Genomic DNA, 14,628 nt, shown 5'->3' with positions numbered 1-14,628 from the left:
GCTTGAAAGTCACCAACATGAGGCCATTCGAATGTGGTCAGCATCTCTGCAGCTCTCACTGGGTCCCAGGGTCGCTCGATCTCAGCCGAGCCAGGACCCTGGTCCTCAGATTGTGCACTCATTTCCCTCTACTGGAGTCCATTCCCCATTGTTAATCAACCCCGGGCTGTGCTCTCCCTGCACGTCTTGCCCCCTCTGTGTTCCTCAGTACTGCGCGGGGCCACCCAGATGGAGCCCGGTATTTGTCAAAGAGAACATCAGGCCGGCCATATTTAAACTTACAGTATTTGAAGTTTTAGTCTTTTGAAAGCTGTGGGCATTCTTCCCCTGGAAAATGCAGACTCACATGCCTGAGATTTGCATACACTTCAGGGTGTGGGCCCTGAAAGCCTTGCTAATACTGCCGTAGCCCAGTAGGCTCGGCCAGTACACTTGGGCCAGGCCAGCACTGTTTTATTTTTTCTCAGCCTCCCTGAGAGGGAGGTTCTAGTATTATCCCCATTTTCTGGAGGAGGGAACTGAGGCTTTCCTGGGGGTGGGGCGTTAAATAACTTGTCCAAGGTGACAGGGCTGGGGTGTGCCTGAGCCCCCAGATTCCAACCCAGGCAGTCTGATTCTAGGCTGGACACATCCCAAGTGGAAGGTTACTCTTTGTTCTCAAACCCCCACACCTTCCATATCATCAATTACTAACCCTCCCCCCCCAACCTGCCTTCCCCCCCCTCCAGCAGAAGGTCTGTCTGATGTTTCAGCCTGTCTGTTCTGACTAGTCCTTGCCTATTCCTCGCTGAGGATCATGGTGAAGCCTGAGGCAGTGTCAGCCGTCCTTGGGTGGGGTAGGGGGCTATGGGTGGCTCTCCAGGTTCTCTGCTGGCTCTCCCACATCCTTCTCCTCTCTTCCCTCCCCTTTTTTCTGCTTCAGCACGTCGGAATGGCAGCAAAGGGAGACCCAGCAGACTCCTGCTTGCCAGAGCTCCCCTATAGTGTGCTCAGGGTGGCCCTGTGCATGTGCCCTGAATGACCCGCCTTCTCTTTTCTGGGCTCCCCGCAGGCAAAGCTGGTCCGGTATATTTGCAAGCAGCGGCAGTGCAAGCTGAGTGTGGCTCCTGGTGAGAGGACCCCAGAGCTCAACAGCTACCCTCGCTTCAGTGACTGGCTGTACACCTTCAATGTGAGGCCGGAGGTGGTGCAGGTATGTGGGCCACGGGGCTTGGACCAGGGGCTAGGGCATGGGGTGGGTCAGGCAAAGGGACCACACACAAGCCCAAGGACAGGTCCGCTGTGGCTACAGCTGAGGGGTTATGCCATCTACTCTCAGGAAGGGGGGATGTGGGAGGACAGCAGCAGCAGGAGGGAGAGCCACCTAGGGTAAAGTGGCTCCAGCATGTGTCCTGGGTGCCCCTGCTTTATGAGTCAGACAGCCTAACCACGCCGGTCATTTATTGTTTTACCATAAGGACAGCGGCCAACATTTCTGGAAACATTGGCCATGTGACAGACACTGTGTTAAACACTTTGTAGAGATAATCTCACTTAGCTCTCACAAACCCTGTGGAGGAGTGACTATCACCATTGCCATTTTATACTTGAAGCAAAGCATAGATGGTTAAATGACTTGTTAAAAACCATAAGTGATAGCTTTGGGATTTGGAAACAAAGGCCTGAGTTTAATTTTCTCTGTAACTTAATAGACTGTTTCCCCTCCTTTGCTCTCTCTTCCCATCATCCAGCCAACCTACCCACCTACCAACTAATCAACCAGTACCCATGGAGTGGGTACCTGCTTCGAAGAGTTGGGTACAGGACAGCTCTCATGGGGCATAAATAAAGCAATGCGTGGCAGGTGCAGTTCACCCAGTCAGGTCTTTTAAATCCCTTCCTTCTGAAATTAAAGATTGACTCTTGCTATTGTTTTAAAAGTAATATGAATTCATTGTACGTAGATACTTTAGAAAACAGAAAGAGGGAGGAAAACTCACATTGGTATTTCCACCACTCAGAGAAAGTCTATGATCGTTAAGATTTTGGTATTTCTTTCTAGTCTTTTTTTTCCCTTCTATTATTTAAGTCTTTTAAATTTTTCCAATGGGTTAGATCTGTACAGTCTGAGGTAGTCACTAGCCAGTGTGGCTATTGTTACTTGGCAGGTAGCAAGTCCACATTGAGATGTGCTGTAATTTCAAAGATATGAATTCACGGATGTGCTGCATTCTGAAGACTGGGTACAGGAAAAAGAAAGTAAAATATTTAATAACTTTTTATGTTTAGTATATGTTGATGACACTGTTTCGGATATATTAAGTTAAATAAAATGTTATTTAAATTAATTTTTACTTTTTAAAATCGGGCCACTCAAAAATTAAAATTTAAGGATGTGGCTTGCATTATATCTCTATGGGGCATCGCTGGTTTAAACCATCCTGAATAAACATTTTTAGATTTTGGCTCTTATTATTTGATATGCTAATCACCATGTTTTCCCTATATTCTCATACTTAGTAAACCCCTTCTTTCTCTAAGTGGCTGTATAATGTTTGATTGAGTGTAATATGTGATATAGTTTTACCAGGTAGAGGTTAATTTCAGTAGTTGGTTATTACATATAACACAGTGGTTAATATTATTTATGAAGCTATCTGTATATTTATGGATTTTCACTAGGAAGTGACATGAACATAAAAGGTTCCCGTCATGGAATTGGGGAGTAAATGGGGGATCCGCAGGGAATCTCCCAGCACCTTACAGGCTCCTGGCCTTGGCCCTGGCCCCAGTGGCCCTCATATTTGTGGGATATGCCAGCCTTTAAGAAGCTGGCAGAAAGGAGTTGGCCAGTGTGAAGGTTGAGGGAAACTGCTTTGTGAGATGGCATTTCCTTGAGCGTATTAAGTTAGATGCACACAGGCACTTAATAGGCACAAGGAACCACATCTTCCTCGCCCACCCACCTGCCTGACAGTTTTCTGCCATACAGGAAGGAGCTCTGAACATGTAATGGTTCATCCATAATGACATTTAATAAAACCATGGACTTGGAGACTATGGAGAATTGAATGGCTTATTTAGGCCCCAGCCCAACCTCAGCATTCACCCCCTCTCTTCCTAAGGTCTTAGAGATGGAAAGTAGCTTCTCCTCACACTCCTGTCTGTAGCTCATAGTTGAGGACACCGGGGCCCCACAAGGACAGTGCCTTGCCCAGCATCTCATCATCACCATCCCTGCTTGACAGATGAGAACCACCGGGTTCCGAGGGCTCTACGAGGGTCTCTGAGCTAGTAGCAGGGACAGTTTAGACCCGGCCTGCTGGACTCCAAACTGTACCTTCTGACTTCCTTTCTTAGGCCTAAGGCATCTTTGGCAGATGACTTAGCTCCTTGAAGGAGTTCCCTTGGATCTGCAGAGATCTGAAGTGTGCAGGAGACTCAGGTGTGCCCAGGGCAGAAGCCAGCACCATGGAGACCAGCTGCAGGGGCTGTTTGGCCCCTGGAGAGCCCTGTGATGGCAGCTGGAACAGGGGTCTTCAACCATTCCCAGAGACGTAGCAGATACCGAGTCAGGTGATGTTTGAATCACCAAGTCCTGAGTCAGAGCTGGGTGGTAAATGAGGGCCAAGCTCATTTGCATGCAGGGGTGTGACAGGCAGGAGGGCCCCAAAGCCACATGTGGTTTGAGGCCAGCATGCTACCTGGCCTAGTGGAGGACGGGGGCAGATCTGAGCAGAGAGCCCTGTGGGGATGGGGAGGGTTCAGGGTGAGACAGCAGGAATGTCTCCAGCTGCCCATGAGGTGACTTAGAGATCATTAGGTGGCTCTGAAACTAACATATCTCAAGCAGAGAGCTTGTTCTTCTCCTTCCGTACATATAGGCAGGCTTTCTCCCCAGCCCATCTTCCCATCTTAGAAAATGGTAGTGTTACCTACCACAGGGAATCATTGCCTGGGTGTCACACCATCTTCCCCAAACAAACTCTCCAGACCCTTTTCTTTATTAAATTTATTGGGGTGACATTGGTTAATAGGATCATGTAGTTTTCAGTTGTAGATTTCTATGATATTCTCTTTTTTAAAATTAAATTTATTGGTGAGACATTGGTTAATAGAATCATATTGGTTCATACCCTTTTCTGAAGATCGTTCTGCATCTTCCCTTCAAATCTCACATCGGTTCTTGGTCCCCGGCCAGAGTATTCTCGAGGATGGGAGAAGGGCTGTTTCCTTTAGTAATCCCAGCCCCTGCTAACTGGGGAGTGGGGAGGGGATGCCTTCCCTCGGCTCTGCTCCCTGCATGTGTTTCTCCTTGCACATGTCTGGGAACACAGCAGTGGGGCCCAGAGTTAGAGGGCTCCCCAGACACAGGCCTCAAGGCCGGTCCCAGGGTGTGGTTCTATTTTATTCTGTGCTGTTTTGTTTTTTTAATCCAGTCAGTTGTTTGGGCTCTGACTGGTACCCACCCTACCCACCCTAGGCCCTGATGGATCCTGTGTGCTCTCAGTAAAAATTGGTTCTGCCCATCAAACATAGGTGCAAATTTCAGAAACCAAAGTTCCAAACAGCAGAAAAACCCTGGCCTTTCCAAAGTTGACCTCAGAGATAGAACAGAAGTCTAAACCATTGTTTATTTTCTTAAATAACCATTTTGTTTTGGGAAAGTTTTTGGTTTATAGGAAGGCTGCAGAGATAGCACAATTCCCATACAAACCCTTCACCCACTTTCCCGTCACCAGCATCATGCGTTGCTACTGTACACTTGTCAAGCTAAGAAAACAACACTGATTCATTACTGTTTACTAAACTCTAAAATCTATTTGGATTTCACCAGTTTTTTCATTAATGTTCTCTTTCTGTTCTAGGATCCAGTCGAGGGTACCACATTGTTTTTAGTTACACATAAATTTGTTTCCCTTTTTTGTTATAGCTGCTAAAATAGAATCATAGAACATAAATTCTTCTGTAGGTTTTAGTCTTAATCTCATCTCTCTGTTAAATCCATACAGATCCATCTATTCTTCACAGTAGACTAGTAAGAGAGACTTCTTCAAGCTATCTTAGGGATGGCTGTGTTTGAGAAGTGCCCACCTGCGCACATAGAGGCACACACACAGCTCATTGGCCTGTGCCCAGAAGAGGCTGTGTGCCCAGCAGCATGGCTCTTGGCGTAAGGGGAGCCCTTGGCAAATATCTGCTGGTGAAGGAGGTACTGAAAGTTGCCATGGAATGGAGGCTGGAGATGCCAGACTTCAAAACCAGGACTCTTATCTCTCTGCCTTTCGTTGTTTGATTTTTGGGAGAAGGTATCCAAATCCTTGAAGTCAGGCTATTTTTTTCGGCTGAGCTCTCAGTGCTGAAGCACTCTGGAACTGGTGCGATCAGTACTCGGTGATTTACCCCAGGGCTGCTCCCCAAGGGCTCTGGGGATGGTCTTCATGTGGTAGGATTTGTCCCCTTGGCCTCTTTGCTGAGTTCTCTGCTGATCTTGACCCTTCATGGCTTCCTGACTGGGGCCCTGATTTTTCTCTCTGGAAAATACACGCATTATACATGTGTGGAGCCAGATGTGTGTGTATATATAATCTTCCTTTTCAACATTGCCCTCCTGGGGTCCATTTCTCTAGGGTTATCTAAATATTATTTCAGCTTTGGGCTTTAGATTGTGGTCACTGGTTTGTGGTCATCGAGTTTCCAGGAAATAATGTCTTTCTGCTGGATGAAGAGAGGGGATGGATGTGGAAGGTGCCACGGGGTGGTGGTTGTATTTCCCGGTTTCTGGGTGGGTGAAGGGTCTCTGTCTACACTTGATTCCCTTCCTACCTGAGTCCAATCTCAGCCCTCTGCAGCTCCAGAGCCTGCTGTGGTGCTTCCGACACGCGTGGCCTCTGGTTCCCTCTTCTGGGGATGGTGGAGACAGATAACTTGGGAGACACCTTTCTGTGTTTACTCATTTGTCAGACCTTGGTCTAGAGTGATGCTGTCCAATAGTACTTTCTGTGATAGAAACATCCTACACTGTTCCATCCAACGTGGGAGCCACCAGCCACATGTGGCCATGGAGCACTTGAAATATGCGTAGTGTGACCGAGAAATTGAAATTGAAATTTTATCCTAATCAATTTTAATTTAAATAGCCATATGGCTGTTGCTGTATTGGGCAGTGCAGTCTGGAGCCTGCCCTGGTGGGGCCCTGTGCTGAGACCTCAGATGCGAAAGACCCTCTCCCCGGTGTCAGGAGCTCACAGGCTGGATTGAAACACTCGTGGAGAACTGCCACCAAATGCCCTGGTGGAAGCTTGTCTGGGGTCTGTGGAAATGTCAAAGGAGGACCAGTACCAGGGAGAGCTTCCCTCAGAGTTGGAGCTAGCCTGGCGGGAAAGGGAAGAGCATGTCAGGAGGAGGGAACAGTACCTGGAAAGGCCCTGAGGTCTGAGAGGGCTGGTGCTGACCTCACAGGAAGGGTTTGAAAGGGCCTGGTCTGGGAGGAGGCTGGTGAGGTCATAGGGTGGGTTCACAGAAAGCACAGGGGTTGGGGTTTTATCTGGGATATCACTGGGAAGTGTGTGTGTGAGAGAGAGAAAGCGTGCAAGAGAGAACGTTAGAATTGTTTTAGGGAAATCAAACTCCTAGGAGCGAGGAGGCTAGATTTGTCATGGGGATGGGGGTGGGGAGGGGAGTGCCTGCTTGGAGGGTTTGTGGCCCCAGGGGCGAGGCAGTGAGTAGGAAAGTGAGTTTAGAGGAGTTCTCCCTCCCTCCCTAGACATCTAGAGCCACACACTGACTGTTTCCACCACCGCCACCCCCTTCCACAGGTTAAAAGCTAAAAATCACAGCTTCATGTTCTGGCTGCAGCTGGGGAAATGATTTCAGAGCCCGCTGGCATGGGGCCATTTTTTTTCTCTAGCAATTTCCCCTTTGGAAGTTGTTAAAGGAAGCGGCAGGCGCTGCCGGGATCAGTCCTAGCAGGCGGTGGTGGGTGCAGTGGTGGGTGCTGCAGGGGCTGGGATCCCAGGGCCGGGGCGCGGGCTGCAGGCCCCCCTGAGTCAGTCCTCACTGGTGGTGTTTTCTGGAACGGAAGATGGAAGTGGGTCTGGTAAGGGATTTTTGTTGTGGCCTGGCTGGACAGGCTTCTCGCTCCCCCTTTTCCTATCCTTGCATTCCCATGTTTAAATTCAGGCCTTTTCTTGGGGATGGGGTGTCTCCCTGACCTCTGCCACTATCTTGGACTCCCACTGTCTGGGAGTGGTTGTTGCTGGGGCAGGGGTGGGGCGGCGAATGTAGGCTGTATGAAGTGGGAGGCTGTGTGACATTAAACCAGAAAAGTGAACTGGCCCCTGGGTACAGCTTTAATCAGCATGAACCCTGCTGCCTTCTTAGCCTCTCCTCCCCATCCACCTTCCTCTTGACCTGCCCTCTCCCTTTGGGACCCAGAGGCCGAACTTGTGACAGCCTTGCTGTTTGGCAGCTGGGAACCTCCTCAGAATGTGGCATGCACCCTGGTGATCTGGGCTTGGGGGGTTGCCTTGGTTCCGAGGAATTGAGATCTCAGTACCAGCCCAATGGGCATGGGCCACAGAGCTCTCCCCACTTAGGATGGGGAGATGGGACTGGCATGCTGGCATAACCCAGCCAGCCAGGAGAAGAGCTGAGGTTGGGATATGGAAGGAAGAGGAAGAGCTACAGGGTGGTATTTACCATCCTATATAACCCTTATACCTGGGGTGGGGTAGGGAAGACACTGTGATCCCCATTTTATGGCTAAGCAAACTGAGGCTCAGAGCTGTTGAGTGAGGTGTTAGCATCACATAGCTAGCTGATGGCTCGGCTGGGGTTCAAACTCACGTCCTTGTGACTCCAAAGCCAGGCTTATCTTCCTACATGATTTTGTCATCTGACATCCTACCCAGAATGGCCCAGCCTGGGGCTACCGTATGTACTTAAATAATTGAATTGAGCTTTCTCTCAGTCTCCCTTCCCCTCCTCCTCCCCATCTTCCTACCCCCCCCATTCTTTCTTCCTCTCTTCCTCCCTCCCCCTGTCCTTCCGTTCCACACTCCCCTCCTTCCTTCTTTCCTTTAAATCTGTTTATTCTACACCCATTGGTCCCTTACCCTGTACCCAGATTCATTATCACAGGGGATTGATTATGAACAAAATACGGTCTTCCTTGGGAGCTTACAGGGTGGTGGGCCGTACACATCTGCAGATAACCACAATGCCAAGCAGACTGACGGGCCCCGAGGGAAGAAAGGATGAGATGTGGCAATATGCAGAGCTGGAGGTCTGTTCCTGTTTTTCCCTATTGGTCCAGTCATGCACTCGCTCAGTAAGTGTATTTCCCGCCTATTGTGTGCCAGCTACTATTCTGGGCGTTGCATCTGAGTTCCTGTCCTTACGGAACTTGCATACATCACTCTCTCCAATCAATGAAGTGATGTACTTTCCTGAACCTGAGCCAGAGTGTCCTGTTTTAAGCTTTTGAGAGTAGGGGTGCCCCTGCTTTCTAGATCTCTGAAAACTCATGAGCACGACTATTCTGCTTAGCCCTATACTGGCTGGCACTTTTGAGAGGTGAACCCATCTCCTTGCTCCTTGAATTTCTGAGCTGCCCAGCCCAGTGAAAATTTATGAGACTGGAAGCACTACATGGGCAGGGACCTGGCTGTTGTGTTCACTGCTTTGGCATAGAGTATTTAGCATAGAGTAGGTGTTCTTATTGAATGACTGAGTTCATCCAAAGAGTTTGGTGTCTTGGGCCAAGGTGGTCCCAGGAGCTCTCAGCTGGGATTGTGGAGGTTGAATTGCAAGGACCTCCTGAGGAGGTCTTTGGGCTGCTCATAAGAGGCCTAGGGTTCCTGAGCGGCCTCTGGTTTCTGTTGGTGATGAGCTGGGTTGAGCAAGACTGTGTGCCTGTAGCCCTCCTGTGAGATGACTTTGGCTTAGTGTGTACCTGAACCTCCTCTGAAACCACCTAGCTCCTGGGCTGTCAGTTTGTGTCTGTCCCTCCTGCCGCAGGGACTACCTGCCTCTAAAGCAAGATTGCTCTAGAACAGATCTGACCAGCTAGATATTAGGAAACTTGTGTCAACACCACGCTGTTTTAATTCTTATAAAGCCAAAGTCTCTTCTCATTACCCTTCTTTTTTGAAAAGTCAGTGTATAAATTTCACTGGCCCTTGCTTCCAGCTGTATACCTTCGGGCAGGCAGCGAGACTGGAAAACATGACTGCTTAAAAGCATGACTCCTGGAATCTGGTGTTGGGCAGCAGACAAAAGCTTAACTTTGCCACTTGTCAGTGCTGTGATCATGGACAAGTCCCTTGCCTCTCTGACTGAGGCTGTTTACGCATCTGTCAGTTAACTGAGGAGTCATTTCTGATCCCTTCCGTTTCCTCCACATTCAGTTGACTGGCAAGTCCCATGAGCTCTATTTTCAAATATATATCCAAAGTCTATGCCTCTTTTATAGCACTGCCACCTCCCTAATCCTAGCGACTGCATGGACTTATGCAGTCACACCTACATCACTCTCTGTATCCACCCTTGCCCTCCCCTTTATGTCATTTTTCATGAGCCAAGAGTGATTCTCCTTAAAACCCAAATCTAATCATCATCTCACTTTTCTGAGTACAGTCTTTCATTGGTGTCTTGTTGCACTCAGCATAAAAGTCACCCATGTCCTCACTTTATTACCTTCAAGGCCCTGACATATTTGGCATCTGCCTCCTTCTACATTGGCTCCTGCCCCTTCTCTCTCTTCCCCTCATGTGAGAACATGTCACGTTGTTTCCTGTCATGACCCAGGGCCTTTATATGTTCTTTTCCCTCTGCCTGGAAATTTCTGTACCCTCACAGCTAGCACCTTCTCCCTCTGACAGGAACCCATTTCCTGAGCTCAGGTGGCCCTGACCCCTACCACGTTCCAAAGGTCCATGACCCAGCTTGGGCCAACTGGAGCTCTCCATCTTCCTGGCCCTCTGATCGGTTCTGATATGAGCACATGAACAACGCGAATCCAATCAGAACCTTCCCTGGGCATTTTTTAGCTACAGTTCTGGGGGAAGAAGCTCTCAATAGCCCTAACCCTAACCCTGCTGACAGAAGGAGGTGCATGTACAGATACCCCCTCTCTCAGCAATAACGGTTGCTACTGCAGCACCCTCACCACAGGCTCTCCATGGGGATGGGTCACCTGGCTTTCTCCTGGGGGATTTAAGGGTAACCACTGTGCCCCATTTCCCGAGGGGAAGTACCTCAGGCTCAGGGATGGTGTCTCAAAGGCCTAGACCCTGGAGGGTTATCTGCAGAGGTCATGTTTCTAGAATGTAACAGGGGAACCTATCCCTCAGTTCTTGTTTTTAACATTTTTTCATTGTCTTTACTATGAAAGTAATATTTCTTTTGGAAAATATAGAAAAGCAAAGAAAATAAGTCATCTCTAGTCCTGCACAGAGCTAATTATTGCTTCTTGACTTTTTTCCCCCCCTTAAATCCAGTAATTTTACACATATGTTCATTTTCAAAATGTGAAAAGTACAGAAATTAAAGAAAATAATGATACTACTGTTTACTGATGGTTTATCCTATAATCTTACTACACAGAGGAGATGCTACAGATATTTTGGTGTATTTCCTTCCGGTCAGCCTTCCTCGTTGGTTGGTTTGGTGTCTGTTTCTTCTTTTTTTATGTAGTTGATTCATGAACTTAGGCTATAATTCTTTAGTGAGTGTTTTCCCAATGTGCCTGGGACCGAGCTGTGAGCTTTTCATGGAGTATCTCATTCAGTCCTTCCAGTAACCCTCTGAGGAGGTGTCTTTGTCCCCTTCACGCTGCTATAACAGAAACACCACAGACTGGTTGACTTACAAACAACAGAAATGTATTTCTCACAGTTCTGAGGGCTGAGAAGTTCAAGACCGAGGTGCCAGCAGATTTGGTGTCTGCTGATGACCTACTTCTTGGGTCATAGATGGCCATCTTCCTGCTGTGTTCTCACACGGTAGAAGGGGCCCTGCAACTCTCTGGAGTCTCTTTTTCCAGAGCACTAATCCCAGTCACGAGGGCTCCACCCTCCTGACCTGACCACCTCCCAAAGACCCGCCTTCAAATACCATCGCAACTGGGATTAGATTTCAGCATGTGAATTTTGGAGAGACACAAATGTTTAGTCCACAGCAGGAAGCAATGCTTGTATCCTTCATATACAATAGAGATAGAGAAACTAAGTGACAGTGTCACTTATCTGAGGCCCCTAGGTGGTAAGTGGTAGAGCCAGGATTCACATCCAGGAAGTCTGGCTCCAAAGCTGGGGTCATGAAACACACACACATGCACTTTGTATTTTATATTTTAAAAAAATATATTGATTTCAGAGAGAGGAAGGGAGAGGGAGAGAGAGAAACAGCAACAATGAGAGCAAGTCATTGATCGGCTGCCTCCTGCATGCCCCCCACTGGGAATTGAGTCTGCATCCCGGGCTTGTGCTCTGACTGGGAATTAAACTTTGATCTCCTGGATCCTAGGTCCGATGCTCAACCACTGAGCCATGCTGGCTGGGCCAAACACACACTTGAATTCTCAGATAGGACCATGTTGCACATTCCCTCTGTGATGCCTGAGCATCTTTCCTTTTTAAAGTGACATTTTGTAAATCTAATTACAAATGTTCATTGTAGGAGAATTTGAAAATATAGAAAAGTTAAAAAAAAATAAATCCCCCCACAACTCCCCCAGCCACTGGTTGCCAGCCCCTTAACCTTGTACATTGTTTTTTTTATTTACATATATTAAAATTCACTGTTTTGGGTGTTTAGTTGTATGAGCTTTGATAGCCAGTAGTTTGTATGGCTCTTCCCCTGGGTGTCCAAACCACCCAGTCCCAAACCTGTGAGAGCTACAAGGGAATTGGGGGCAGTGGCAGTTGATGTGGGGGTGGGGGTTCCCCAGATGATTCACTGGGAGGAGGGAGATGATCATCCTGCTCCTTGTTGACTCAGGTCAAACTTTTTGGAGGGGCCAGCGAGGCAGGGAAAACCCTCTCTGTCTGTGCCTGGCATCGTGGGCGCCTGGCCCCCTGGCCCCCTGCAGCGAGGCCCTCTGGAGCCTGTACGTCTCACCCCAGCACCTGCTCTGGGAGGTATGTGCTGACTCCCCAGCTCCCAGGCACAGACTATTTTTGGCCGCAGTGACTGTTCACTACAGTCATGACAACAAAAACTCTCCCTGCCTCGTCCTTCTCTGGGACACTGCACAAGGGCCCGGGGCTGCCAGGACCCTGCGCTCGGGCCCCTCACCATGCATTGCCTGTGGAGCTGGGTGACGGCCAAGGCTTCAAGGGGCACAGCCCCACCGCCTGTGGTGCTGCGAGAAACACGCGGCCTGGAGCAGCCTGGGCCGGAGGGTTGCGAGGTAGGCGCTGGGCCCTGCCCTGGGATCAGGGATCAGGCAGCCTTCCTGCGAGTCCCTGGAGCGGGTACATTGGTCTGCGCTCCGAGTCTGTGCTTTGCTGACTGTAGAGCGCGCCCAGGGAAATCTGCATGTTGGGGTAGAATGTGACTTCCATTTCATGTTCCATCCCCTTTCTTGTGGTCAAGTGGCTGGGGAACTGGCAGAATCTTCCTGAAATAGACTTTCCCTGGCCTTCTAGTAAATGGTTCTTGGCTTGTTTGTGCGTTTGGATTGAAGAGGGCACATGTTTGTCTTGAGCCTACCCCTTCTGCAGAGAAAAGAAACAGGTTGCCCCTCGGTGCTTCTGGTCAACCAGGCCAGGGAGGCCAGACCGTGTAGAGACGTGAGTGCTGACTTCGGAGTTACACATGGACCAGGGTCCGATCCAGGCACTGTCGCTCACTTGCCCGGTCTTAAGTGAGGAACTTAATCTCTCTGAACCTCTCTTTCCTTAGCTACCAAGCCGTTGTGCCCAGGCCACCTCATGGGTTGCAGCAGTACCAGCAGTTGTTATTTTTATGATTAGACTGGTTATGAAAAGAGGAAGCTTGTCGTGAAGCTGAATAAGAATCGATGTGACACAGCTCTGGGTGGGCCTCAGCCTTGTCTCAGAACCTGGTGATGTGGGGTTCACTTCTTCTTTCTAAAAAGAAGAAAAGTGTGCGCTGTCACCCATGTGGGCATGGGAAGGGTAGGCAAGGACGTGGAGTTGAGGATTTCTACCCACCCGCCACCTTTTAAGTCACCAACACATTAGGGACATGTCATGCTCCAGGTGAGGCCATGAGCCCAGGATGCCATTCCTTCTGGATCCCACAGGGCTCTGGGCCCATGAGCCGAGCACACGGCTTGGCATCCCTGGAGCCAGCGCCTTTGGAGGTGATTCTCAGGGCAGACCTCAGGGAGGTCTTCCCTTTGGCTCACCTCTTCGAGCAGCTCAGGAAACCTGGCAAGAATAAACCTTTCCATGCGTATAAGGAATACCCACTGTGGAGAACTGGTGCTGTCCACTGGCAGGGCCCTGGTTCTGGCGCTATTGTTCTGGGTAGCCAGGCAGGTCCCCTCCCTCTCTGGACCTCAGTAAAATGAGTGTTGGACTAGATCGTCTCTAAGGTCCCTTCGAACTCTGCCTTTGACCTTGGCAGAGGAAGGGTTTCTTTCCTGTTAGCTCATGGATATCCATTGGCCCTTTTCATGCCTTCAGACCCTGGTGACTCTGGTGATGGCCTCCTTGGCCTTGAGTCCCGGCCACCCACTCAGGGCTCCACTGGGCTCCCATTGCTGCTGTGGGGCAGGAATTGTTCATAGTGTTTCTGGAAAACTACAGAGAGGGGCTGCCCACCTCCAGGAACTCCAGAGAGATCTTGGCCACCTAGGTGGACACCTTTGGGGTAGCTATGAAATAATGAGATCCCTGTCCTCAGTCAGATCTGCGTGGGTCTCAGGTCTCCAACACTGGGCTCACTTCCCTGGATCTGTGATACAGCCCCTGGCCCCAAGGGGAGCCCTCCAGACCCCAACAATGGGGCCAGGCATGTGCCAGGGCCCTAAGCGAAGTCACTGTTGGCCAGTCTGCACATTCTCTGGAGGGTGGGCCTCATTGTCTGAACTCGAGCTCTCGTTCTGTGGATATGCGGGAAGCAGGAGTGGGAGACAGAGTGGAAAACTACAGAGAGGGGAATCCTCTCTTTAATGGTGTGTTTGAACGGGGGAGAAGTAGAAAGGGGAGACATTGGGGACCAGCAAGCCACAAAGTTGGCTGCAGACATGGCCACAACCAGGGTCCCTGTTTATTTGTCAGTGCCTTTACCCTCAGAAGAGCTGAGGTTCCCCACGGTGACACATTTCAAGCCAAACCCATTCCCTGCGCCTGCTGCATACGATTATCAGGCCTCCCAGTTTGCCAGAAATTGTCCCAGTTTAGGGCTACTGTCCCAGGGTAGTTACGGCTCCCCCTTTCCCTCTCAGAAATGTCCCTGTCGGGATGGCACAGCATACCCTCACCCTCCCTCGGGAGCCCCTCTTCGCCCAGCTGCTGGCCTGGCCTTTGTCCCCATTGCCACCCTGCTCTTCCTCCTCTCACCTGCTGTGGCAACCAGGGACATCGGGGTCTGAGAGCTGCGGGCCTGGGGAAGCTGTGCCCTGGAGCGGGACCGGGTGGTGAAGGGCTTCTGACCCGCCTGCTCACTCAGCTC

General features: G+C 49.7%; 1 protein-coding gene across 1 annotated transcript in view; it reads left to right on the top strand.

Moving 5' to 3' along the window:
- Window positions 1-14,628, top strand: part of KSR1 (kinase suppressor of ras 1) — a 141,685-nt gene that overhangs the window by 77,571 nt on the left and 49,486 nt on the right. The window contains exon 2 of the mRNA XM_087826024.1: window positions 1,052-1,192. Coding sequence (XP_087682150.1) covers window positions 1,052-1,192 — 141 coding nt within the window. The remainder of the gene's footprint in view (window positions 1-1,051; window positions 1,193-14,628) is intronic.

Source organism: Miniopterus natalensis, chromosome 17, assembly GCF_054644295.1.
Source record: "Miniopterus natalensis isolate mMinNat1 chromosome 17, mMinNat1.hap1, whole genome shotgun sequence".
In the NCBI taxonomy this organism is placed as follows: domain Eukaryota; kingdom Metazoa; phylum Chordata; class Mammalia; order Chiroptera; family Miniopteridae; genus Miniopterus; species Miniopterus natalensis.
The sequence above is the reverse complement of the archived record's forward strand: the minus strand, read 5'-3'. Positions and strand labels throughout refer to the sequence as shown.